General features: G+C 43.6%; 1 protein-coding gene across 1 annotated transcript; it reads right to left on the reverse strand.

Moving 5' to 3' along the window:
* Nucleotides 1–84: 84 nt before the first annotated feature.
* Nucleotides 85–26,328, reverse strand: DIO2 (iodothyronine deiodinase 2). The gene is made up of 2 exons (XM_083620266.1): nt 22,545–26,328; nt 85–6,638 (listed from the first exon to the last, which is right to left on the reverse strand). Exons 1-2 carry the CDS (start codon nt 22,764–22,766, stop codon nt 6,066–6,068), a joined length of 795 nt encoding a protein of 264 aa, XP_083476392.1. The 5' UTR covers nt 22,767–26,328; the 3' UTR covers nt 85–6,065.
* Between the last annotated feature and the right edge of the window lie 462 nt (nt 26,329–26,790).

A 26,790-nucleotide genomic window follows, 5' to 3' on the forward strand; every position in this document is an offset into this window, starting at 1 on the left:
GTTTAAAATGGCCTTTCACCACTTCAGGGTCCTGAAGTTCTACTAGAACCTGTGTCATGTACCCACGACAGAAAAAAAGGAGTCTTTTTCTTCTTCTTCTTTCACTTTTATTAAAATACAAGGTGGAAAACACAGTTCTATAAAGTACATGGTCCACGCAGCACCAATATTGTAACATGTTTTTGCTGATTCTTCTACAGAGTGTATTTGTGACATCTAAACAAGGATACATGCATACACACAAACAAGTGATTTCCTCACTATGTTGACTCAGGACTCATATTAAATGGATATCAAATACATCCCTACTTCTGAAGGCAGAAACAGAGAGGCAAAGAGAAATGCAAGTGCAAAAGCATCCGAACACCAACTGAGTGAGACACTCTTTTGTCAGTGATCTTCATGGAGACACCAACATCTCTGCTTCACCCTCTTCTCCCATCCTTGCAAACCAAGTCTTAGGTCCAGCCAAAGTTTGGTCAATATGAGTCCTGAACTGACATGGTGTGGAGTTGAATATAACTGGCCAGTATTCCCTGCCTGATACATCTTTTATTGCTTTGGTTATATTATTGAATGCAGGTTGTAAAGATCTAAATCCAACATCCAGCAACACGAAAGGCCACACAAAGAATACCAATTATGATCTCAACTGAATACTCAGCCTTACTCCCCTTCATTTAAGTGAGCTCACCTTAAGCTTTCTCAATCACCCTAGAGTATATACTGAAAAACAGCACTGGGTTTGATTCACTGACATGTGATTTGCATCTGTAAAAGAGAAGCACGAGACTGCTTTTCTTATGTGATGGTTGTGTGAGGCCCCTTTTCTTCACAAGTCCACACATAAACTCAAGATGTGAGGCATAAAGGGATTGGCTTCCCATGCTGCAAGTTAGATCTAACACTATGTTCTTCCTTTTGCGAATTTTAGGACTAGTTAACCACACTGGCTTGTTTACGTTGATCCAGCTCAGTGTATTCTGTGGTAGGGTTCCATCTGTTATCTTATTCCTTAAGATGTCAACTCACTGCTTCTGCCTAATTCCCCATCTGGAACATGGCTGTGCAAACTACTATCAGAGACAAACATGATTTATAATACATACGCAGGAATTACATCCTACTGGTGGTACAGAGTGGCACATAGACCTTTTGGTGGATTCTTATAACTTGGGAGCATCATGAATTGAAAAGTGACAAATCCATCTATATACCAGTATCCTGCTTCCAACAAAAGCCAGTATTGTATTGTATTTGGGCAATTAATAACAGAACATATCCTTTTAGAAACATTTTCATTATTATACCTGAAGCCTAATAGTCTAATTTTATGTTTTTAAGTCCTGCTGATTGAAGAGTAGGTGCTGGTATTTTCAGTGGGTGGCCTAACATCTACAATATTTTTATCATTAATGGTGAGAGGCTGCTCACAAAATCTAAAAACTTAAATCTATTTTTTTTTCCTTTTAAGAACAATAGCAAAATCATATCCCTAACAAGACTGAAGTCACAAAAGTCTTCTCCTTGTTGTTTTTTGGAAAAAAATGTATTTTCCTCTGGGTTTTTGGTCTGCTGTTTTCTGGTGGAGTTTTTTAAGAAGGCAACACTGTCATGATTATTGTGTTGAGCTGATGGGCATAATTAAGTTTATGAACAGAGTCAGAAATCTGTGTTGTATGGAAAGAAAGAAAGCTGGTGGATTTTCCTTTGACATATGTCCGTTTCCTAATCCTCACAGTGTGAGGAACAGACATCTATGAATAACAAGCATTTCACACATAAGAAGAAATCTCAGAATAATGGAAAACCAAAAGGAAGAAAATAGCCATGCAAAATAGCAGTGACTTTAGATATGTAAATGTATTATAGTTTAGTCACTCACAATCCCTATTCTGAGTTTAAGGTATGTTCCAACTGTCAAGAAAACACTTTGGTTGGTCTTTCTATCCAAGGCATATAAATGAAAAGGAATTAGAATTTTTGACAATTTTTTAAAATGTTTTTTTTTAAAAAAAGCCTGAAGAATGAATATAAAGAGCATAAACATGCAAACCAACTTCTGTCACCATCCAGAATAGTGACTTGTGATTTATGTTCACCAACATGAAAATAGAGCATTTGCCAAAAAAACAAAATAGGATAAAAATGATCAAAAACATAGAGGGACTTAAAAAATAAAAAAAGCAAAAAGGTTGTGGTTGCGTAAGGAAACAATAATGGAACCAAATGCCTCATTTTCCTTAATACTGTGAGAGAAAGGAACATTCTGTGAAATTTGAAGGTGATCAAATAAACGATTTCGAATTGTATAGCCCACTAAATGAACTTCTTGAATTGATAAGTCATTGATTATATCCAGAGATGCAGCTTCAAGCCTATGCACATTGACTTGTGAGGCCCATTGAACACATTTGATGTTACTTTGGCATTACCATGTGCAGGCTTGGGCGATTCAGGCCCTTCGAACCTATTGGTTTTCACTTCCAGGCAAACCTGTTTAGCACAGCACCTCTTTAAAACAGTGCTTAAAGTGCTTAACTGTGTCTCCATTGTGGTTTTAAAAGATAAGCGTTAACAGTCACTGATAAATTGTTCTGGAAAAAGCCGTAAATTGGATTTTTGAATTTGCCTCTATAATAAAACCTGACAACTATTTGAAACAGGATACTGAATAAAATGAATTAGGTGGCAATCCCACATGCAGTCACTGGACAGTAAGTCAATTGAAATCAGTAGGACTTACTTCTGATTAAATATAGTTGAGAACACACAGTTAATCTGATAATTGCTTCTATTCTTCACAAGGGTAAAATCAGGCTTTGTACTAATATTTAGTTCTTCGTTGTTGTTGTTGTTGTTGTTGTTTTTAAGAAGAATCAGCTAAGAAATGGGGGATCATCCATACTTCCTCTTGTACCGCTGCTTTCCCCTGGGGAAAACTGCTCTTTAGTGCTCAATCAGAGCAAATGGCAAATTGGGTTTTCTCTGGATTGATGTTTGCATCGATTTAGCATGAAAGACTGATTTTCCTCGGGAAAAAGGAACGCGTTGAGCAGAACACCACCATTTTGAGCATGAGACATGCAGAAGTGTGGACAATCCCACTGTCTCATGTACCTGCCAATAGGCTGGGAAAGACCTGCATTCCTTCCATATTGACCATTGTTCCTGTGTCTATCTCCCTCCCCCTTCTTTGCAGTAGTATCTTCTTCACCCCGAGCTAAAGAAGCCCACCTTCCCTAACACTGTCCCTCTTTACTTCCCTCCTCAAGCCCTTACACCTGTGCAATACCCTCGACCCCAAGAGCACACCCCTTCCCTACGTCTTCCAACTGCCAGCTTTCCACACTTCGTTCATCCTGTCAGTTTCTCCAAAACCCTCTCTTGGTATTTGTGTGGCCAAGTGCTGTGCGTCTGTATAAGGGAGGAAAGGAATGAAAGAGGACATGGGGAGGGGAGGGGGAAATAGCATTCATACCACACTGTCAAGTTTGCATACCTGCAGTGGAGAGAAGCACGTTCTAAAAATGCCATGTGCATGAGCTGGACTGGCCAACATCAAAACATAAAGATAGGCTGAATCTACAAATAAGGAGGCAACATAAATGAAGAGGTGGGGAAGGAACACTTCTGGGTATTGGTGAATGGTTTCCACCACTGATGTACATTGCTTTACTTCCCGTTTTTTGTGTGTGTTTTTTTTAAGGTAGCTTGTGCTCAGTGTCGCTTTCAAAACCACTCCTGAAAAACTCATACCAACTATTGTATTTCTATTCTTCAGCATGCTTGAAATGGTGGCGGAGGGGAAGGGGAAGGAAAGTAGTACCTAGGAGGCTGACATGAATTTTCCAAGGAAGCGCCTTAGAAAATGAAGCTGGGCAAAGGCAGCTGGCCCTCTGCAGCTCTGCAATTCATCAGCCCTGAGGGCAAAACCTCTTTCATGCTGAACTAACTTCACCGAACTAATCTGATTAAAAACTAATTGCAAACTTCTAGAACAGAAGGGAGGGCAATATCGACGCAACCACATTTAACTAATGGACAAAGTTTCAATACCAATGAGGTAAAGTGGTGTGTATCTCCCTCCCTATCCCCTTTCCTTTTCACCCGCACACAAAAATACACCATCTGCATCATGGCTTCTAAATGCAATAAATTATTTTTTAAAAGAGCACCTACTAAACACACAGTAACTTCTAATCCTAACTATACTGTTGTTGTTGCAGCTGCACCCGTGGCTGCTGTTTCTCTTCAGAAAAGCAAGCAAATACACTGATTAATAATTTTTTTCAGTTCCATGCATCCAAAGTTAGTGTTAAACCAAGGCTGCTTCTAGGATGTGGCCTTACGAGGTTGTGAACACACATACACCCAGTCCAAGAAAGCCCAGGTGAAGGAATTCACAAATGGTCCCAATGTCTGAAATGTCGTAATGGCTCTCCCACAACAAAGTTCCTGGCCTGTGTTTTCTCTCTTGCCTTACTCCTGCCTTACTTTTCTTCCCTCACTCTCTTTCTAAAGATTACGACACACACAATATTTTTCCTACATGGAGGTAATCTGACAGCACAGAGCACATGAGCTTCTCCCTGTTCAGAGATTATCTGAGTGCAGGCATATTGTTAAGCACATAGCAATCCTAAGGGCACATTTATGTGGCTCCTTATGATGAGATCAGACACACCGTATCAGCACATGCTGTCCCTGATAGTGTTCTTTTGCCTGTACTGGTCCACAATGCTGATAAATCTGGTGCGGACTCAGCAGAGGCTGCAGAATTTTCATTGTTGGGATCCCAGAGGGCAACATTTTCTGATCTCCCAACTGGGTGTGGTCAAGTGGAACTGCATATTAAAAAATGCTGCCATGTGACTGTTCCCTAAATTCTTCATCTGATGAGAATACAAGATCTATGCTGACATGGTAAGAACACTTTGTCTTTGATGATCTGAGACCCAAGTGAGTTATCTTAGCAGATTTTTCTCACACAAGATGACATGAGTCAGCTATCTTGGATGCATTCAAGCTCAGGCATGGTAGGACTATCACCTTATCTTACACAATGTACATTTTCATTATGTAAGTTGGCTTTGGCAAGGCAAAATAACCCAGGGGTGAATCCAAACTAACATGTCGTCCCCCCATCCCGTTGCTGCCTCTAAGTGGTGGGAATCCAGTGGAACTGGGTTGCCTGAAGTGATCCGGCGCAAAGTGGACTGCTCTGCCACAACATTATCACGAAGTTAGATTTTGAGATATAGCCTATGATCTTAAAATAGACATATGTGTTTTTCATGCTGGGTGGTGCTGTGAATCTTTAAGTCTCCTTAAGATTTGAAGACCACAGTGCAGGGCTTATGCATGAATGTATAAGCTGAATCTCTTTGTTTCAAAAGCATGGAAACCAGCTAGCATCAAATCATCTGTTTAGATTAAAAGCTTTCTGAATTGCAGCTGTACAATACTGCAAAGAGAGATTTCTAGTTGTGAACACCAATACTTTCAGCAAAAAAAGAGGTCAACTGACTAGCCAGTTTGTAGCAGATGCTGGAACTCACAGTATCTATAAAGCCGTACCCTCTCTATCAAAAAGGAATAGTTCTATTTCATGGCACTTGCAAGCCTCAAATTTCTAATTTTGCTACATTTGAATTCAGCAGGACAAACACGGGAGGGCAAAGAGATACCCCTTCAAATGATGGTATAGCCTTTTCAACGAACTGTTCTAGAAGCGATGCTTTTGGTTCCTTCTGCACCAAACACCTCAACACAAAGATCACCTGCTCATGGCACAGGAATCTCATCTCACCAGTCTTTCTGTCCCAAATAGAACGCTTCTCTCAGCTCCCTTTTGGGAAGATGACGGGGAATTCGGGTTTCGTTTTGCTTTTATGGTCTGTTGTGTTCATCTGGCCATATGATTTGGCCTGCTGTTCAGTAACAGGCAAAAAAAAAAAAAAAAAAGCCTATCCAAAAATAACAGGGTGCAATTTCTTTCCCTTTTGCATTGCTTTAAAGGGGCACTATGTGCAACATATTTTCCTCTAGTAAGTCTGGACACTTCATCTTTTCCTGAAGTTCTGCTCCAACCAAAGTCGAACTTCTTGGAGGTTGTAGAAAAAGGGGCCCTTGCCCCCTAGGTAGGCAATTTTTTGTCTTTGTACAATACACACACGCTCAAAGGAGACCCCGTAGGCCACGTTTGCATTGTTGTCCATGCAGTCTGCCACTATCTGACACTGAGGTGGCAAGGAGAAACGCTTCAAAAGCTGGTGAGCAGCTGCACACCTGTCTTCTTGGTTCCTATGTTTCTTGACGTCGAATGAGGAGGAGATACCAGGAGCAGCCCAGCCGTCTGATGGGTGAGCCTCATCAATGTAGACCAACAGGAAGTCAGCCACACTGGAGAACTCTTCCACCAGCTTGCCAAAGGCCGACAGCTGGTTTGTGAAGGGGGGTCAGGTGGCCGAGCCGAAGTTGACCACCAGCGGGCGCTCCGATTTGGCAAAGTCTAATAGGTGGCACTCAGTGCCGTACTTCCCACCAGAGCTTTTCCATCTGCTGCTGCTGCTGTCACTGGTACCATTGGGTATGTGAATCACGTTGGAGTTAGGTGCTTCTCCACCCAGTTTCACCTAGTATTGAAAACAAAGAAAGAGGTAGTGAGTTACTATTGTTTGCTGCCATTTGCTTTTTGTGTTCACTGTTGCTCAACCAATAGCAGCCAACTGCTCAAATAAGATTATGTTTGTCACATAAAACGCTACTGGAAACCCTGTTTGCTTTCACCAAATGATTGATGGTGATGAATTTTATCTCCCGCCCTCCCCAAGGAATCCAGAGCAACTAACAACAAGCAATAATTTTCGTAGACATCTGAAGGCAGCCCTGCTTCTGGAAGCTTTTAATGTTTGATGCTGTATTTTTGTTGGAAGCTGCCCAGAGTGGCTGGGGTAACCCAGTCAGATGGGTGGTTTATAAGAAACGAAGAAGAAGAAGAAGAAGAAGAAGAAGAAGAAGAAGAAGGAGGAGGAGGAGGAGGAGGAGGAGGAGGAGGAGGAGGAGGAGGAGGAGGAGGAGGAGAAGAAGAAGAAGAAGAAGAAGAAGAAGAAGAAGAAGAAGAAGAAGAAGATACAACAGATACAGCCCTTGACTAATATTTGATGAGAGGCAATTCCAAAGGTTCAGCTCCACAACACTAAAGGCCCAATTCCTATATTGTGTGGAATGGTCCTCCTGCTGTTATTTCCCCCCCTCTTTTGTTTTTGAATTATTGTATATATACTTGCTCTATTGCTGTAGTGATAATTTAACAGTTCTGTGGCAGAAAAACTACCATGCAATAACACGCCTACAATATTACATTGTGTAGATAGATAGATGATAGATAGATAGATGATAGATAGTAATGAAAGAACTGTACAGATATTTGCTTATGTTCAATGACTCCACATCTTCAAATATATGGTTACTTTCAACAGACTTTGGGGAAATGGAAGAAAAGAGAATGCAAGGAAGGCCAATGGTGAGAGCTAATAGCGGCTGTAGTCCAACAATATGTTCCAACTTCCAAAGTTAGGGAAGACTGCCTTTGACAATAGCCATAGGAGAGGAGCAAAGAACAATGTTCCGTAATTAATGCCTATTTGTAGCTACTAGAAGCCAAACTGTGCACCCACAATGGTTTCTGAGCTTCTATTATTATTATTATTATTATTATTACTATTATTATATAAAAACACAAAAATACATAACAGTAACAAACAAACCCCGCCCCCAGTTTAAAAGGCCAAAGGTTGTTTAATTAGCCAAAGGCTTGGCGCCTAAAGATATGTAATGAAGGCGCCATGTGAACCTCCCTGGGGAGAGCATTTCACAAGTGGGGAGCCACCGCAGAAAAGGCCCATTCTCATGTTGCTACCCCCCCAGCCTCTCATGGAGGAGGCACATGAAGAAGGGCTTCCGATGATGATCACATGGTCCAGGTTGGTTCATACGGGGCTAGAAAACTGTTTTAAAACGAATGCTAAGTAGTCCGAAATGGATCCCATAACTTTAAATTGCACTGCAATCCTACGAGCACATGGAATACATACAGTAGTCTAAAGGGTTTAAGTAACAATGGGAATCTTTTAATTTGTTACATGAGATTTATTTCAAGACCCAGACATAGCTGTTATGACTAAAGCGGCAATCCTAAGGGAGCAAGCTCCACTGAATTTAGTAGGAGTTACTTCTGAGTAGATATAAGAACATAAGTTTGGGTTTGCTGGATGAAAGGCCCCTCTAATTTCAACCTCATATTTTTACAGTGGCCAACCAGAAGCCCCTGGGAAGCTTGGCTAGGATTGTGCTGTAAGGCAATAAATGTTTGCATACAAAGCCTGAAATAAAATCCCCCTTTGATGGCATGATTACTGTACACGTTCCTCAAGATTCATGAAGCAAAGCCTTGCAATTTAGTCAACCAATTGTGACAAAGTAAAATATGGAATTTCAAAGAGAATTTCTGAAGTGTGAAGATATACCGGTACATACATCCCATCAAATTACTGGAATAAACATATATAGATATAAAAGAGAATGGATGGATGGATGGATGGATTCAATGAATGGCTAGAACAGAATATTTGTCTAACAGCCCAATCTTACGCATGTTTGTTCAGAAGCAAGTCCCACTAACATCAAGCAATTGCAGCCCATAATACGTGTACATTTGCTGCCCCATACATGATGCGCTTTTTGTCGGTTGCTCCAATGCAGGAAAAAAACCAAGCTTCTCCTGCAGCTGTAATGTGAACAGGGGCTGGGGGGGTGTGATGTTTGCTTTATCCAAAGAGTAAAAAGGAAAGCAATAGTGTCTTAATTTTGAATCCTCCACTCTTCATGCTATTCTTAAAATGAATACATCCTTGAAACCTGGGAAGGGGAGGGCGGGGAGGGGGAGGTAGAAGGACCTAGTTCTGTAGGGCGTTGTTATCATTTGGTCTTTCAAGCACCAAAACCGCTTTGCTGCCAAGGGCATTGGTTTAATTATGTCCCAACAAAGGAAGGGTGCCCTCTGTGCCTCCCTCCCAGCCGCAGTAACTTACAAACGAAAGGGATGAAGGTTGACTTTGGAAGCAAAATAATAGCTGGTTTCACGTCATCACATATCTGGAAAGTACCCAAGCAACCCTCTGGTGTGGCTAGCATCACTGCATTTCCCACAGCAACAAAGGAACTCTCTCGGCCACAGGTTACCTATCGTGTTAATGTTTTCCCCCCTACCAGGAGTCCTTGCGTCTGTTTGGAGATTTTGGTCCTTAATGAGAAAGTCTTGCCAAGCAGACATTCACAAGGCCTCCTCTGCTCTAGCGGAGGAGTAATTAGGTCGGTGCCTTGTTCCGTGCTAGCGTTAAGCCACTCCGAACCCCCCCCCCAACCCTGCCCAGTAGTTAATGCTCAGACACAACCAGCAGCATGTCCTGCTAATTGGTCCTGATGAAGCTCTTACATTCCCAAAGGGCCTCTTTATTCCAGCAGGCTCAGGAATGGGATTGACATCCTCACTGATCACCCGCTTCGTGGGGCTCCTTTGTTTCTTTGTTGTTGTTATTCGTTATTGAGAGGGGGGTGTGCGGAATTAGCTCTTGGAAAGATACCCACACCACACCACAATGAAATGTCATCCAAAATAAAATAAAAATGGGGGGGAAATAAAAATTATTGCTCTGCCAAACCTCTTTTGAAATTACAGACAAAGGCAGGCAAGGGAGCTGTTCTGAGGAACCGACCCAGAGAATTTTACTCACACGCAATAGCTCAGGCTCCAGAGTTCCTATAATCATGGACTTCTGTCAGCTATACCAGCCAGCTACTCTGTGTGCCTCACTGGTGGATGATGCGGAAACTGGGCTATGGTTCTCTGCTTCATCTACTTCTCCTCCACAGGGAAGCTTGGAAGTTGATCTATCTCAAGGCATTTAATCTTCTGACCTCAAAAGTAGCAAGTGAAATGATTCTCCCCTCCCTCCCTCTCTCTCACACACAGGATTGTCCAACGAAATCGACGGACTGTTGGCTCAAGTTGCATAAAAGGGCATGTAATACAGTTATGCAATTCATTGCTGCAACGTGAGACAATGCTTCAAATGGCTTCTAGAAAGATTAGACATATTTTAATAATACCTTTATTGTCAATATACAACCTGTGTACAATGAAAGTAACCAAGCCTCCCCCCCCAACACTCAATCTCATTGCACTCTGTGTACTTGTCGCACAACACACCAACCCCAAAAGTCAGTTGCACTATATTATATTCATTCCATATAGTCAAAGCTATGGTTTTCCCAGTAGTGATGTATGGAAGTGAGAACTGGACCATCAAGAAGGCTGATCACCAAAGAATTGATGCTTTTGAATTATGGTGCTGGAGGAGATTCTTGAGAGTCCCATGGACTGCAAGAAGATCAAACCTATCCGTTCTGAAGGAAATCAGCCCTGAGTGCTCACTGGAAGGACAGATCATGAAGCTGAGGCTCCAGTACTTTGGCCACCTCATGAGAAGAGAAGACTTCCTGGAAAAGACCCTGATGTTGGGAAAGATCGAGGGCACAAGGAGAAGGGGACGACAGAGGACGAGATGGTTGGACAGTGTTCTCGAAGCTACCTGCATGAGTTTGACCAAACTGCGGGAGGCAGTGGAAGACAGGAGTGCCTGCCGTGCTCTGGTCCATGGGGTCACGAAGAGTCAGACACGACTAAACAACAACAACAACAAATTCATTGATGTCACAGAATTGCAATGTTGGAAGGGACCCTGAGAATTGTCCAGTCCAACCCCCTGCAATGCTGGAATAGGCAGCTGACCCATACGGGGATCAAACCTGCAACCTCTGCATTATCAGTACCATGCTTTAACCAACTGAGCTATCCAGGCCCATTGCATTATGTCAATAGCTGTAGGGGTTGTATAAGCTAAAATGAAGCCTCCACATTTAGCAGCACTATAGGAACACTGAAAACTGCCTTCTATGAAGTCAGGCCATTGGCCCATCTAACTCAACACTTTCAACATGGACTGGCAGTGTAGGGTTTAGCATTTTTCCCCAGCCCTCCCTGGAGTTGCTGGGGATTGAACCTCAGGCCTTCTGCATACAAAGCATTGTATTGAGCCATGGCCTTTCCCACAAAGTATTTTATGGGTTGTCAGACAATACGAGCACAACCTTGCCTATATGACCACGATGCCCTGCTTCTGAGCACCCGCAGACCAGAAGTAGCAGGCTGGCTACTTCTGCAGAAAGAAAATACTGGACAAGATGAACGTCTGTTTGTGCATAAGGTTCAATCTGCATTTTTAGCTAACTGCCCAGACTCAAGGGATCTCACTTTAAAGCTGCACCGAGTAGCAAGGGCATGATTAATGTTGCTCTTGCATGCAGATTGAAAAATGAGGTGGAAGAGGTAGGGGAAAAAGAGGCCCTTTCATAAGCCGCTAACCAGAAATAGAACTTACCACTGTAGTAACATTGTTCATTTAACGCCCCATGGACAAAGCATCAGAACATTTAGACACTTTTTTGCACTTATTTTCAGGGGGTAATATAATAAGGCTTTTCAGAATCTGTACACTAATGTTTTTAAAGCACAGCATTAGAGACTTCTGAGTTCTGAGCTAAGTTATGTCCTTACAGAAGATAGACATTGTTGGATAATTAGCAGGCTGTGGTGCTGGCTGTTCAAACATAGACATGATGTATTAGGGCTATGGAGAGAATCCCCTTGAGCTCTCAAATACTTTTGAAGACCTTCTCTTTGATTTTGTTCCATTCACAGGCATCCAAGCCCTTAGGAACCTGTCATTTTATAGTGTGATTCATCCAAACTGTCATCAGCCACTGGAAAGAGGACAGTTCCAAAGCTACTATTGTTTTTACCTCTACAGAATCCAAAGTTATGGTAAGTTGCTCAGAGGCCATGCAAGATGCATATGTGTAAAATCATACCCATTTAAAAATAGCAACCGTATGTAGCCAGGAAAAATCTTCCCCCACTCACCCAAATGCAGACCCTCCAAGTATCCCTATTTTCCAGGGACATTGCTGATTTAGAGAAGCCGTCTCGGTTTCTGATTTGATCCCAGAATGTCCCGCTTTGCCTTAGGACGTCCCTATTTTCATTGGAGAAATATTGGAGGGTATGGTAGGATGTCCCTATTTTTATTAGAGAAATGTTGGAAGTTATGGAATTATGCAACCCCTGAGCCATCTGAAGGCATTCCTGTATAGGGAAGTTTTTTTAAAAAATGCTTAATGCTTTATTATGTTTTTATATATGTTGGAAGCCACGCTAAGTGGCTGTGGCAACCCAGTAATATGTATGGGGTATAAATAGTAATATTATCATTATGGAATGGGATGTCCCTATTTCTATCGGATAAATGTTGGAGGGTATAAAAGTGCCACCTGCTTACTAGTTGCCAACTATCATCTTTCCTCATCACCCCACTATCAGAGCCCTGAATCATCTATTTTCCTAATATTTTCCTGTTTCACCTGAATGAGCAAAATATTTCTTAAAGGAGAACAATGGGCCTGGATATATCTGCTGGCTTCTTAGCAGAGCTTTTTTAAAAAACAACAACAACACATACACACAAAGAAACCACCTGCTTGTAACAAAACCTCTAAGAGGTTTACAAGAAATATTAAAAATATGAATAAAAACTAGTTAAAACAAGAATTAAAACATTTTAAAAACAATTGAACAAAGCAGAAAACTAAAAGGAGATTAAAACATGTCAACATGTATGTCTCTGGAAACCTGTCTAAACAAAAAGGTTTTAAGCAGGCGTTGAAAAGAATAGTGAAGGAGCCTGCCTGATGTCAATAGGCAGAGTTCTGAAAGTGTAGGTGCTGCAATACGAAAAGAAAAAATTCTTACAAGTGTGGACCAAGTAATGTGTGGCACCTGTGATAGGGCCAGTTCTGCAGACTTAAGCGGTTGAGTGGACACCTATGAGGTAAGGCAAGAAAACTGGCTCCAAGCCATTAAGGCCATTATATACCAATAGTAAAAAATTGGCAACCACTGCAAATCTCTGATCAAAGGCGTCTCTGATCAAAGGGTCTCACAACCATGTTGCAGCATTCTGCAGTAGCTGCACTTTCTCGATCGAGTGCAAGAGAAGCCCTACCTAGAGTGCATTGCAGTAATCCAATCTTGGAAGTCACAAGTGGTCAAGCTCTCCTGGTCCAGGAATTGCCTTAGCTGTCTCACTAATCACAGCTGGTTAAAGATGCTTCTAGCCACTGAGGCTATCTGAGCCTCCAGTAACAGAGCTCTGTCCAGAAGCACCTCACTTTGTATACTTGTCCCTTTGAGAAAGAGTGCAATCCCATCCAGGCAACTGAGCAATTCCTCTGACACTAACCCACAGTGCCTCCATCTTGCCAGGATTCAAGTTCAGCTTATTTGCCCTCATCTCACCACTACATCCAGCCATCAGTCCAGGTCCTGCACGTCCTCTCCTGATTCAGACTTTATGGTGAAATGATGCTGAGCACCATCACTGCACTTACGGCACCTTGCCCTCAAACTAATGACTGAAGCTTCATGTAGATATTAAATAGCACTGGGAATAAAATAGTATCCTGAAGCAGTCCACAGTGGAACTGCCAGGTGCCCCAAAGCACTCTCCCATTGCTGCTTTCTGGACTCGGTCCCATATGTGCTGGGATCACTGTAGCATAGTGCCCCCCATTCCCATTTCACAAAGCTGGTCCAGGAGGATACCATGGTCAATGGTATTGAAATCTGCAGAGACGTCAAGTAGCAGGAGTAAGATTGCACTCCCCTTGTTCCACTCTCAGTGAAGGTTGTCTGCCAAGGTGACCAAAGCCAACTAGGTCCCGTGGCCAGGTCTGAACTCAGCTTGGAACTAATCCAAATAATGTGAGTCATTCAAGAATGCTTACAGTTGCGCCATCACAACTCACTTCACCACTTTCCCCAAGAAGCAGACATTTGCAACTTGGAAATACTTATTCCAATCCATTCCATTTTGTCTTCCATGGGGGTATCCTCTAACATGGTGAAGGATTACCTCCTGAACCCAAACAGTCAAACCCACTCAGCAGCACGTGGTCAAAATGTGAGGCCAGTTGGTCACAGTAGGTCTTCAAATGCTCCATAGGTCCCTCCACCACAGTGGGAGTAAGTTACCTTTGGCCCATCCAAAATAACACTGCCAGCCAGCTACTAGAAGATACAATGCTAACTGAAAAGCAAACCTTCTTCACAGCCTGCATTGCCACACGGGCACGAAATCCGTGTTGGATCAGCTTTGGAGCAAGGCTTGCACCACTTGCACTCTAGTCTTTGTCCCAACTTGCTCCATAGCCCAAAGCTCCCCAGAATACCAAGGAAACACTTGGGTTCCACTAACCCAGAGAGGATGCTTGGGAGCACTTGTGTCAACTGCTCGTTTCATCTTGCAGCTGAAGTAGGCCTTGATGCGTAGACTTCAATGAGGAAAGAATCAGAGCAGGCACTGCCAAGGACTTCCCTAACAATCTTGGGGAACAATGCTACATTTGTCAGGAACAATATCAAAGAAGCTCAAGATATTGTGAAAGATCTTGGGTCATGTACATATATCCTCAACAGGAAAAGAACTCGTTCCCTCAAGTGCATGATGTTATCCTTTCCTTTCAACTTCTGTGGATTTGGGGGCAGTCACAGGAACGAACACATTCCCAGGCCTAAACCTAGAGTTAGGAAGTTCATCCTTCCCTAAGTACATAGGAAACAATTTGTGGTCTTGCTTTTTAAAAAATAGTTTGTAAATGTTTGCGCCTGAATAATCTACTGAGATCAATTATCTGCCTTCTAGGCTGCTACAAGCAGAGCACTCTTAATGTCAGCTTGGGAGAAAACTACTCACTATTTCTTAATAAACATCCAGTAAGACTATTTTAGACCTAGAACTATTGGACAATGTTTTTTTAATAGAGAGCTTCTTTCATAAGATACTCTCACTGCTATGAAATACAAAGAAAAGCACTTCCTTGAACTCCAGGCCAAAGTAAACAAAGATGATGAAAGCAGATGGGCTTAGGCTAAGAGGCCTTGTTCCACTGCCCTAAAAGCCTGCCAAAATAGTTTACTCTCCCACTGGTGTGTCAAATAGACAAAAGTCAGAAAGAAGCCTATCCGTTATTCCACACACTGATTTGTCTGCCTTTGTAAATATATTGCCTCTGCCGTGATGCTACACAACACTGTTGCTCATATTAATAGAAGTCATATTGGGATTACGTTCTGGGAAGGTTTGTAGCTGCTTCATTCTAGGAACAAGTGTGCAACCAAGGAGTTGTTCTTATGCACAAACTGGGGCAGCAAAACTGATATTAATTCTCCCAGATCAAAGGCAAAGAACAGAACAGAACCTTGAGACAGACAGATAGATGGATAGATAGCTGGACAGATAGATATCAGTTGAAAGACTAAAGGAAATGCTTGGATAGATTAGGATGGAAGAAAATGGCTGGCTTGACTCCTGGTAGACCTTAACCAAAACCTTTCGATCAGGGATGGCTAACCTGTTGTTATTGGACTACTGCTCCCATCATTGCTGACTACTGGTCACACTGGCTGGGGCTGATGGGAGTTGGTGTTCAGCAGCATCCAGAAGTCCACAAGTTCCCCATCTCTGCTTTGCACAAGAAAATTAGCCCATGACAACACTGTCCATAGCCAGGTCTTGTTGAATGCTGCTGTCAAAGTCCATTCTGCTTTGAGGGCGCAAACACATGGAAAAAGTGCAGCAGCTGCCACTTAACCTGGATACACGTGGGCTAAATAAACAAGCTGCAGTGACACAGAGCTCGTCCCCACCTTGCTTGCCCTGCCATTTCCCTCCAGGAAAACCCATGGTTTATTGCTGAGTTGGATTGCAGATCGAGAGATTGCAGATCGAGAGATTGTTTCCTGCTTGGCAGGGGGTTGGACTCGATGGCCCTTGTGGTCTCTTCCAACTCTATGATTCTATGATTCTATGATTCTAGGTAGTTGTACATAAACCCTTGAGTTTTCTGTAGCATAGCAATCCAAGTAAGCAACATGGCTGGGTTGGTTAGGACTGTGGCCTAGGGAGACTCCTGAGGGCCAGAAAGAGAGGCCTCAAGGCCTTCATTTGGCCCCCAGGCCTAAAATTCCCCATTCCTGCTTTAGACAATACTGAGCTAGATGAACCAGTGGTCCGACTTGGGATGAGGCAGCATCCTAAATTCCTATGAATCTGAATTACCAGCTGTAGTGGAACAGCAGCAGGAGAGACCTGATATTCTCATGTCTTGCTTGTGGGCTTAACAGAGGCGGCTGGTTGGCCACTGTGGGAAACAGGATGCTGGCCTTTGATCTTGTTTTCTTATGGTTCCACCCTAACTTCAGTCTTAGAGACTCTTATCAACATTTCCAAAAAACATGGCAAGCCGGAACAAAGAGAACTGTCTGTAGGACTTCATGCAGCCCATTCCCCTGCATTGGTCTGGAGATGGCAATGAAACTAAAGCCCACTGTGTCCTCCATGTGTCTCTGGGCTCCTTGCACAGTAACAGAGATTAAAAACAGAGTAAACACCCTGGAGAGACTGGGTTTCTGGGTTTCCACTGGAGTCTAATATATCTGGGACATGGGTGGCGCTGTGGGGATGTGGGTGGCACTGTGGTCTAAAACACAGAGCCTAGGGCTTGCCGATCAGAAGGTCAGCAGTTCGAATCCCCGCAACAGGGTGAGCTCCCGTTGTTCAGTCCCTGCTCCTGCCAACCTAGCAGTTCAAAAGCACGTCAAAGTACAAGTAGATAAATAGAAACCGCTCCGGCGGGAAGGTAAATGGCATTTCCTTGTGCTGCTCTGGTTCCCCAGAAGCGGCTTAGTCATGCTGGCCCCATGACCTGGAAGCTGTACACCGGCTCCCTCGGCCAGTAAAGTGAGATGAGCGCTGCAACCCCAGAGTCATCCGCAACTGGACCTAATGGTCAGGGGTCCCTTTGCATTTACCTATCTATCTATCTAGTGCCACAAACTTCAGATGCTTATATTTGAGCTGCTTCTTGAGCTGTGATGTAATGTAATGTGGAGGTTGGTACTGTTCCACCAATTTCAGGCTGCCCTTAGCCAACCTGGACTTCTCACTTGCAATCAGTTCAGGGGGTGTCATTGCCTGTCAGTTTCCACCTCTGCACAGAACTCAGCAAGGAGAAGAACCTCTACAACAGCTCGGTTGGTTAGAGCGTGGAGCTGATCACGGCAAGGTTACGGGTTTGATCCCCGTATGGGTGCATATTCCTGCATTGCCAGGGGCTGAGCCAGAAGATCCACGGTGACCCTTCCAACTCTTTGATTCTAGGATTCTGAAACTTGACTTAGTTGGCTTTGTCCCTCTCTGGATCTCTCTGCCTACCACCCTACCAGTCTCAATGGGCACCAGCCTCCACAGCTTAGGCCGCTTGAAAATTATTTTGCTGTTGGTTATTTCTTTCTTCCTTTTTTCTGGGTTTCATAAAAACAGGTTCCACACAGTGCTGAAGCATGACCTGTTCTACAGGGAAAGATTTTGTTTCCCCCCTGTGACTGGTGGGTTGCCCGCATTACTTATAAACATATGCGTTATTGTGTATAGATCAAACATGGTGGCATCGCCTGCCACAAAGTCTATATTGGCACTCATCCGGATGACCTATATAGCGTAGGAATATTGTGCATATCCTGCACGTATACAATCAGGGGTTTTCATCATCCTGTTTTCCCAGCAGTCACATCACTCTCTAAATATGTGATGGAATACAGATGCCTTTTTCATCCTAGCAGCATCCAGCAACATTACAGAACCCTTTTTGAGTTGAAAGCACAAGGTATTCTCAAAAACAAGCCCTGTCTTTGAACTCTTCCTCTAAAATGTAAAGATACCCAGCCTTAAACACTGGCTCCATTAACCCTCATTATGATAATTAACCTTGTTATAAAGAACCTCTCTGTGCAATGCAGGGTGTGCTTGCCTCCTGGGGGCTGCAATTCAAACGATAAGGAGGGAACAGTACGGCAAAAAGAAGGGGGGAAATCCATGCTGAATCTGGCAGGTGTTCAAATCGGAAAGCAAAGTTCACCAAGTATGTAGAAACCTACTAAAAGCTGGGTAAAAAATATACAAAAGAGGGGGGAAATGAGCAAACATTAGAGAATCATCAAAATTTCTCTCTCTAATGAAACAGAATCTGCCCATGCCAGCTTTAGCAACAAATTACCCATCTATCGAATAAGCCCATTAAATAATGCTTTTCAACATCCAGCTTTACATTTAGCATTGTTGCTAATGGTTATTGCCCTAAAAGCCAGCTTCCTAACAACACAGTTGTACTGAGGTGTCTGCTTCTGCTGCCAGCAGTGGTACATTACAAAAGGGGGGGAAAGACAAATGCGCAAATTACATCTCACATCTGGAAGTTGTACTAGTTAATGTGATGTTAATTGAAAGCAAGCTTAGCAAAAGGAGGGGAGGGCTTTTTTTTTCCTCCCGCAACACCCTATTGTCTGGCCTTCCACACAGTTTCTTTTCCTCATGCCACCCTGTGACCCTACATCACATTCTGGCCTTCCGCAAACTCCTCTGCAAAATGTGTTGTTGTTGCTGTTGTTGTTGCATTCTTCATTACATTATATGGTGGGCCAGTGTGGTGGTGCTCAGACATCTTAGCAGTGCAGTGTGTGGAACCTGGAAACACTATTCATGGAAATGAGATCCAAGCCTCTTTTCTACGTATTGCTCAAGGCTACAGGGAAGAGATAGCAGCTGACTTAATCAACTGTTCTGGAATATGCTCTTTTTATACTCTCTCTTTCTGTGGGAGTTATAACCTTGCACACTTCCTCTCTCATTCTTTGTGGTGGAGACCTCAGCATTCTGCTCTCCCCTAAAGAATCTTACAGAATCTTGCATGACCTTCAACATTCAAGGGACCATTCACAACCACTGCCTCTGAACTCTTACGAGAGTTACATTCTCCAGGTCTGCTTTAGATACGCTCTTGCTGTGAAAGGATACAAAGCAGGGGAAAGGAGCAGTGGCCTAACTTTTTATTGATCCGGGAGTATTTACATTTTCAAGATGGAAAGCATAGAGCATCTGCATGCTGTGCCTGCATATCAAAGTCAGTTATGTATGAGAAGTATGTTTCTGGAGGGTTTTACAGGAAGGGTTTTACAGTTCTTGGCCACTGCAGGTGAGCAGATCCTCTTCACAAGAGGTGCTGGCTGAGGCTGACCGGAGTCGCAGTCCAAAATATCCGGAAGGCATCAGGTTGGGGAAGGCTGCACTAACTTACAGGTGCTTAACAGTGTATAACAGCAAGAACACCTGGTGGACAGAGAGGACTCTGAGGAACACCTGCTCACTCACTGCCATCATTATCTCTGAAGGATTGCCGTGGCAGCTGGGCACCTGCTCATTTGAGGAAGCCCTGCTCCACAGGGGGACTGAAAATTTAGGGAAGCTAATGAGGAGGACCAGAGCTCTGTGCCACAGCATCTGCTTTGCAGGCTGGCAGTCCGCAGTTCAATCCTTTGCATCTCCAGGTAGGGTGAGAAAGGTCCTGTCTGAAATCCTGAAAAGCTGCTACTAATGTTGTCCTGACTCAGTATAAGACAGCTCCCTATGCTCTTCCTAGCCAGTCAGGAAGTAGACTCTGGGTTGGAGTCTGTTTCCTCTGTGACCACTGCTGTGAACATGGTGAGGCATTAACCCCAGCGATAAGGCTGGATAGGACTGTGTAGGTACATCACTGTTGGCCTATCCAGTGCCCTCCCCCTGGAGCCACTGAGACCCTTTGCCCACAGTGGCAGCAAGAACACTTGGCAGACTGGGGAAAGGACACTGGAGAATGTATGCGCCTTTTCTGCCACTGTCTTAAGGTAAACTCAGCCAAGAGCCATACCATACCATCTGTTGATATAATAAGCGTCACCGGAGATTTCCTCCAGATGTTGTTGGACTCCACTAGCCCAAGCCAGCATGGGCAACGGTCAGAAATAATGGGAACTGCAGGTTTCCCACCCTTGTGTTAAAGCCATTGTGTTACTTTGGTCTGCTTTCAAATCTTTACACCTGTTTTCACCTTTGCAGGGCTGCAACCTGGCAGACAATGTGTTGCTCCAGCACACACCAGAGTAGTCAGAATTTAAACTATGCCAAAGAGGTTTTGTGGCATGCAGTTTAATAAATAATAATTTCAAAAATTTTAGTCTGTGGTGCTCAGACTTCAAGGTATCACTTAAATTCTAAGCAGGAGTGTATTTTGAAAGCATTGGGTCAACTATAAGCATATTCTATAGATGCAATTAGAAGTGTTTCTGGAGGACCCTGGGATATCTGCAGAGTGTCCCGTGAACTCTTCTATTCAAGAATCATGAGGGATATATTGAATGTGAATATTATTGTCCCTGGGTGCCTAACCCGCCACATTACTCCTGATTTAACCATGGGAGCTCTCCATGGTGCAAAGCATCACTCAGAAATATGCACACGCCATAAGAATGGCTAGATTGCAATATTACCCTGAATAACCAATTAGGAACATAGGAAGCAGGCTTATACTGAGTTAGATCATTGGTCCGCATAGCTCCATATTGTCTACACTGACTAGCAGCAACTCTCCAGCCTTTTGGGCAATGATTCTTTCCCAGCCCCTATCTAGAGATGTCAGGAGCTGAACTTAGGACCTTTTCCATGCAAAGCAGATGCTCTAATACTGAGCTACAACCCTTCAATTTCCTGGTAGCTGTCACAAGATAGTGCCCTTTCCTAGGGAAGATGCTGTCACTGTCCTTGACATGAATGAAAATCAAGCATATTCTTACATACTGTAATGAAAAGGGATGGACTTCCAAGATTTATAGTGTAAGCTCCTTTGTTATACAATACAGTAGATAATTCAGTTTAGCTTATGAAAGATGGGCATATTTGCATGTTATTTGTTTATTAATGTCCGGAATGTAAAGAGAGGGACTTCTGTTTTCATTAGTTTTCATTCTGTTTTCATTGAGAGCTTAGCTTAATGCTTCTCTTTTGCTACTTACACCAATAAAAGCACAACATTTCCCAGTACCATAACTAGGGGTAATCCTATAAATGATAACTGGGGAAGCACCAGGCTGTTAAATGAAAACCTGGTGAGTAAGTAAAGCAGCACGATTTTCATTTCTATTATGTTGCTCAGTCTATTGACCCAGTTGTCCCATGCCCCAACAAGAGGTTGCTGAAGTCAACACAGGGAGTTCCTGCTGAGGAAGCTCTTTGTGGATCACCCAGTAAGTTTACTACCCACGTATTACTGAAGGCCTCCTACTCACTAACTGTTCTGCATATCTGTGCCATATCCCTTTGCTGAATGTAGGGTCCTTCTCACGTGGGAGTTTGCATGGCAGCTCTGTGGCTGAAATTATTACCCTTGCCCACCTCACTTTTCCCATCTGCAAAATGGCAAACATAGAAACCTGTCTTGTTTTGGCATGCAGAATGATATATTTAGTTTCAATTCTGCCTAGACACTGGAAATCAACAGGACATGCCAAGCATAAGGCTGGTGGCATGGCTAATTTTGATAGCTGTGAAAGTGGGATATAGTGATTACAGTGGTGCCCCGCAAGACGAATGCCTCGCAAGACGGAAAACCCGCTAGACGAAAGTGTTTTCCGTTTTGGAGGTGCTTCGCAAAACGAATTTCCTATGGGCTTGCTTCGCAAGACGAAAATGTCTTGCGAGTTCCTGCAGGGTTTTTTTCCTTTTTCTCCCCTTTTTCCCAAGCCGCTAAGCCGCTTATCAGCTGATCCGCTAAGCCGCTTATCAGCTGATCCGCTAAGCCCGCTAAGCCGCTAATAGCGCTAATCCGCTAAGCCGCTAATGGGCTTGCTTCGCAAGACGAAAAAACCGCAAGACGAAGAGACTCGCGGAATGGATTCTTTTCGTCTTGCGAGGCACCACTGTATATGCTTGCTTATTCAGTCTACGGTCCTGCACATATTTACACCCACACAGATTCTATTATTACACTCAAAGGAGAGACATGTAGGAATTCACCATTTATTGCATGTATATACTTAACGTTATGAAGAGTCTTTCTGTGCTTCGGTGAAAAATGAACCAACAACACGTTATCATTAGCAGTTAAAACTCTTAAAAGAGTTAATACAATGCTGGTCCAGAAGTGGGCATCGCAGATGCACTTCCTATTATACAAGTTCATACACTGTAATGAAACCCATATAGTTTGAATGGAACCACGCATTTGAATATGTTAAACTGCAAACCAGGAGGCAGGATTCAAATCAGAGTTCAAATCCTGACTCTGTTACTTTCTGTGATAAATGGCTCAGACCATGTGCCGCAAATCTTCCTTGCGCTCTTGTGGTAAACTTTATCCCAAGCTGCCTTTCTATCCGCAGCGGAGACAAATGTCCCCACCAGAAAATTTTGCCTTCCACTCAGTGTCCGCCAACTCACCTGTTTGTAGGCATCTAGTAGGAAGCTGTTCCAGACGCAGCGCAGCCCCTCCGACGTGAGCATCCTTCGCCACTCGCCACGTGCAGCCTTGGAGCGGCTCAGAAGAAGCACCATGTGCTTTAGGAGGACCACCGAGTCATAGAGTGCAAGGAAGAGGCAGTTGGAGAAAAAAACCGGCAGGATTTGAAGGGTGATCAACAGGTCCACACTTAAGAGACCCATCTTGCTTGCTGCTGCTCTTCAGAGGCTTCCCTTGAGTTCCCTCGTCATGCCCTGTGCTCTCATTAACAATAATAATTAAAACAAAAAACAAAGTGCTCCTTAAAAACTCATGGTGCCCTGTCTCTTCTCGTAGAGTTGCCTCAGTGCAGCAGAGCACGGGCTTAATGAAAGGAAGGAAGGAAGAAAAACATTAACTCAGAACGCCAGTATGAAAATCTTTTCCACCCTGAGCTGCTTTTAATTTTTCAGAAACTCCTAAGTCAAACTTTGTGTTGTTGTTCCTCCTTAGCCAGTAGCCCCTTTTCAGTCCGCTACAGGGAGAGACAGCTGCGCTGCCAATTGCTTGCAGTTCTAAAACTGAAGCTGAGCAAACTGCTAACTTTCCTCTAACTCTGAGGTATTGAAAAGCGCTGAGCAGCTCTAGCACTCTCGCTCTCTCATTCCTTTTATCACCAAAGCTCTCAGGTGAAACAATACTTTTTTTCGTTTGGTGGAAGAGGGGTGGGTGGGAAGAAATCTTTGTACACAAACTTTCTGCTCTCTTCTCTCTCTCTCTCTCTCTCTCTCTCTCTCTCTCTCTCTCTCCCCTGCCTCCGTCTCTCTCTCACTCTCTCTCTCTCCTGCCACACTCTTCTTTCTCTCTCCCTCTCACTATCTGCCTGTGGTACAAAGTGCTTTCCCTCTGGAGTTCTAGCCGGCTTCCCTCAAGCCTTTTATACATTCCCTGGCTAATTGCTGCAATAGAGAAATGAAACCCTAATCTTAGTAAAGATCTTGACGTCAATGTAAAAAGAGGGCTTTACTTTGGCCAGAACTGCAGTGAATAGAAAAGTGAAATTTTCTAAACTCTTTTTTCCCTCTCTCTCTTTTAAGGAAAGAGAAGGGAGTGGGGAGGGAAGAACTTTGCTTTGTTGGGTTTTTGTTTTTTTATATATAAAGGAGAGGGGGAAATCTCTAGATACTTGTGGTGCTTTTTCCTTTTACAAATGCTTTCAAACTTTGGAAAAATATTTTCATATGACGTGGAAAGTGACACCATAACAAGGTCTTCTATTGTTTAGAAGGGTGCCCCCCCTTTCTTAGAGGTTTTTTTTTAAAAAAATAAATATTATTATACCCTTTTGTATTTTCCAGGAAGGTGTAAAAGCTGATGCATCTTAGAAAAGGGCATGTTTTGGTATGTTTCCCTCCCACAACCATCAAGTACAAAAGCCTGTGCAATTTTAAATATCTTTTGTCTTCTTCTTGGTATTTAAGGAAACACAAGGAACACCCAGGTCTGACTTCATCTGCTGATGTGGAAGAGAATTAAAAAAGGTGGGGAGGTGGTGGTGGGGAGAAGAGTAAGGCTTTAACTGACCTTTTATGTAAAACTGAAGTTCATCAATGAAAATGTATTGTACTGAATTTGGAGCTGATTTAAAGCAGAGTGCCTCATACTTTCCAATTATAAAGTTACAGAGGATTGCATTTGTTCATAGGGATCTATTTCACACATTACAAAGGATGCATTGCTTTTCTTCAAAGGGAGAACCATTTCCTCTGAAAGATTGAGATAGCCTCCCATTTTCATATAAGAAAGGTGTAGGGACAGAAAATGTATCTGACTCTAGTGAATGGCACTGATAGTTACAGATGTGCCAGCAATCTAGGCTGATGGCAAACTGCCCCAGGAAGACAGATCACTGTTCCCCAGAACCAAGGAATCTGAGACAAGAAGAACTGGAGTGCATGCCCTATCAGATCAAACTGGGCCTCTCCCTGCATGCAAAATGTTTTCTGGTGTTAAGTTCTCTTCCTCTGTTTGGGATAGTTAGCAAAATTATTAATGCTTTTGGTATGAGGTTTCTGTCTTCCATCAACATGAATCCGAACATGTTCAAGGAAGGCAATCACAGCCAACGTGGTGCCCTCTAACCAGCACAGTCAATGGCTAGGGAAGCTGAGAGTACTTAATCTTCAGTGCTTACAGTTTTCCTTGTGCAACAATGTTCTGCCAGTGCAACAAGTATACCAAAAGGTAACTTAGCACTACATTGGGTGCAAACCATGGAATCACAGAGTTGGGAATCTACTGTTTCCCCTCGCTCAGTGCAAAACGTAACTACCACCTCCTTGAGCCTCTGTTGAAATACCTCCAGCAATACCTCCTAGTTGTTCCCTCTGGAGCAACCTAGAATAGATGAATTGGCACATGCAAGAAACAACTAACAAGACTGCATGTAGCAATACTGGGGAGAGGGCACAACTGAAGTGTAAGTGTAAGCGTGGGATACAAGGTTTGACTTCAGTTTAATGGTGCGTCCAACTGCAGCCCAAATCTTCCCCTGGCTACCCCATCTATACTTGAAAGAATGGGTTTCCCACTTCCCCCAAAGTCTTGCCAATTGCATCCCTTTGACTTTGTCCTACATGAGAGGGTGGGGGTTAGCAGTGAGAAGCAATCATCTTCTGTTCTGCAGTGCCCCACCCCAAATTCATATGGTAGTATATGACATATAAAGACCGAGCTGGGACAATGGCATCATTGTCATAGGCTGAATGTGTGTGTGCATTTCAGGGACCCACAGCAGTGAATGCCAGCCATTTGCTTACATAGGACTACAAAAGGGTGCACTATGGGGGAGATTGCTAGGGGAGGGAATAAACTTGATTGCCTCCTTTCCATTATGCCCCAGTTTGCCAGCCATTTATAGTGGCCCACAATGTTTAGCTCGCCATCAACGGCATAACTTCACCCCTTCCTTTGCTTTTGCAAAGGGTTGCAGGTTTGTCCCTACCCCCAGAGAGGAATGCAACTAAGAGCTGGAATTTGGGAACTGGCTGAAACATATTATTTGTATAGTCTTTCCTCACAACATTCCTATCAAATGTATCACTATAGTTCCTATTTTTAAGGCAAGAGACAAGAAGACACTGACATGGCAGACTTAGTTGCCAACCATGCGTCGTGGTTTCCAAGTGTGGGCACGCCCACCAATTTATCTGCACACAGACCGTCATGTGTGATGACTGTACATAACTACAGCAAGTTATGCGCATGCATGGTGTAAATGACGGGGCCTCGCCCTGCAAAAGTCCCCCCAGCCAGAGAAGGACCAGCACTGCATCTGTTGCTTTGAGATGGTGTCACTCATTGTCGTCTACCACACAAATACCTCTCAGAGCTGGATTAGAAGTGGCACTTTTGAACTGGAACTTTTATCATGTGCACCGTCTAGGTTAAGTTAACCAAAATGCCAGGCCCTGGCCCATACAGCTATGTCATCGATAAATGTCACAGATTGATGGGCTGGGGCACTACCTTTTGAGTGACCTAAAATGGTGGGCAGCCATGTGGATGAGAGCTGCTGAAAAGCATCTTGGGGCCCAGCAGTAAATGCAGTGAATGGTGAGGAGCCCTTCAAAACCTCTGGGGCCCTCGACTAGTGCCTGCCCAGGCTGAGTGCTGATGCTAGGTCTACGCAGGGCCATCACACATGATAATCTACACTTGTACAACACATAAAAGGCCTTTTGTGAAGGGGAAGAGGCCCTCAGCAAGTCCAAAACCTGTGAGATATCTGAGATACTTGAGAGATCCAGATCTCTGAAATAGTGTCTCCTCCCCCCCCCCCCCGGGAGAGGCAGCAAACCAACTGAGGAAGAGATATGTTGTACAAGCTGTTCCTTCAGCCAGGTACACCATGTTCTCTTAAGTGTTGTTCTGCAAAGTTTTAATACAGAATTGAGAAATACAGAGTACCCATGTTCAGTTCTGGGAAAAGTGTAGGGTGCAGTTTGCTGAAGGAAAGAATGATTCCTGCCATTGTGGCATATGCCTTAAGCTTGTCAAGTGAGGGGGTCCCTGCATTGTATGTCAGTGCTGTTAAGAGGTTTGGCAGGTGCCAGTCAGTGGGGTTGTTGAGAGTTTGGGGCAAAAGTTCAGCAACCCACCCAGCAAGAGGGTCCCAAAGAGAGCAAGGCTGTCTTACCACATTTTGGAGCATTTCCATCTAAAGATGAGTTCCCCATAAGACCATTT

This window comes from Podarcis filfolensis (genome assembly GCF_964270895.1).
Source record: "Podarcis filfolensis genome assembly, chromosome: 1".
In the NCBI taxonomy this organism is placed as follows: domain Eukaryota; kingdom Metazoa; phylum Chordata; class Lepidosauria; order Squamata; family Lacertidae; genus Podarcis; species Podarcis filfolensis.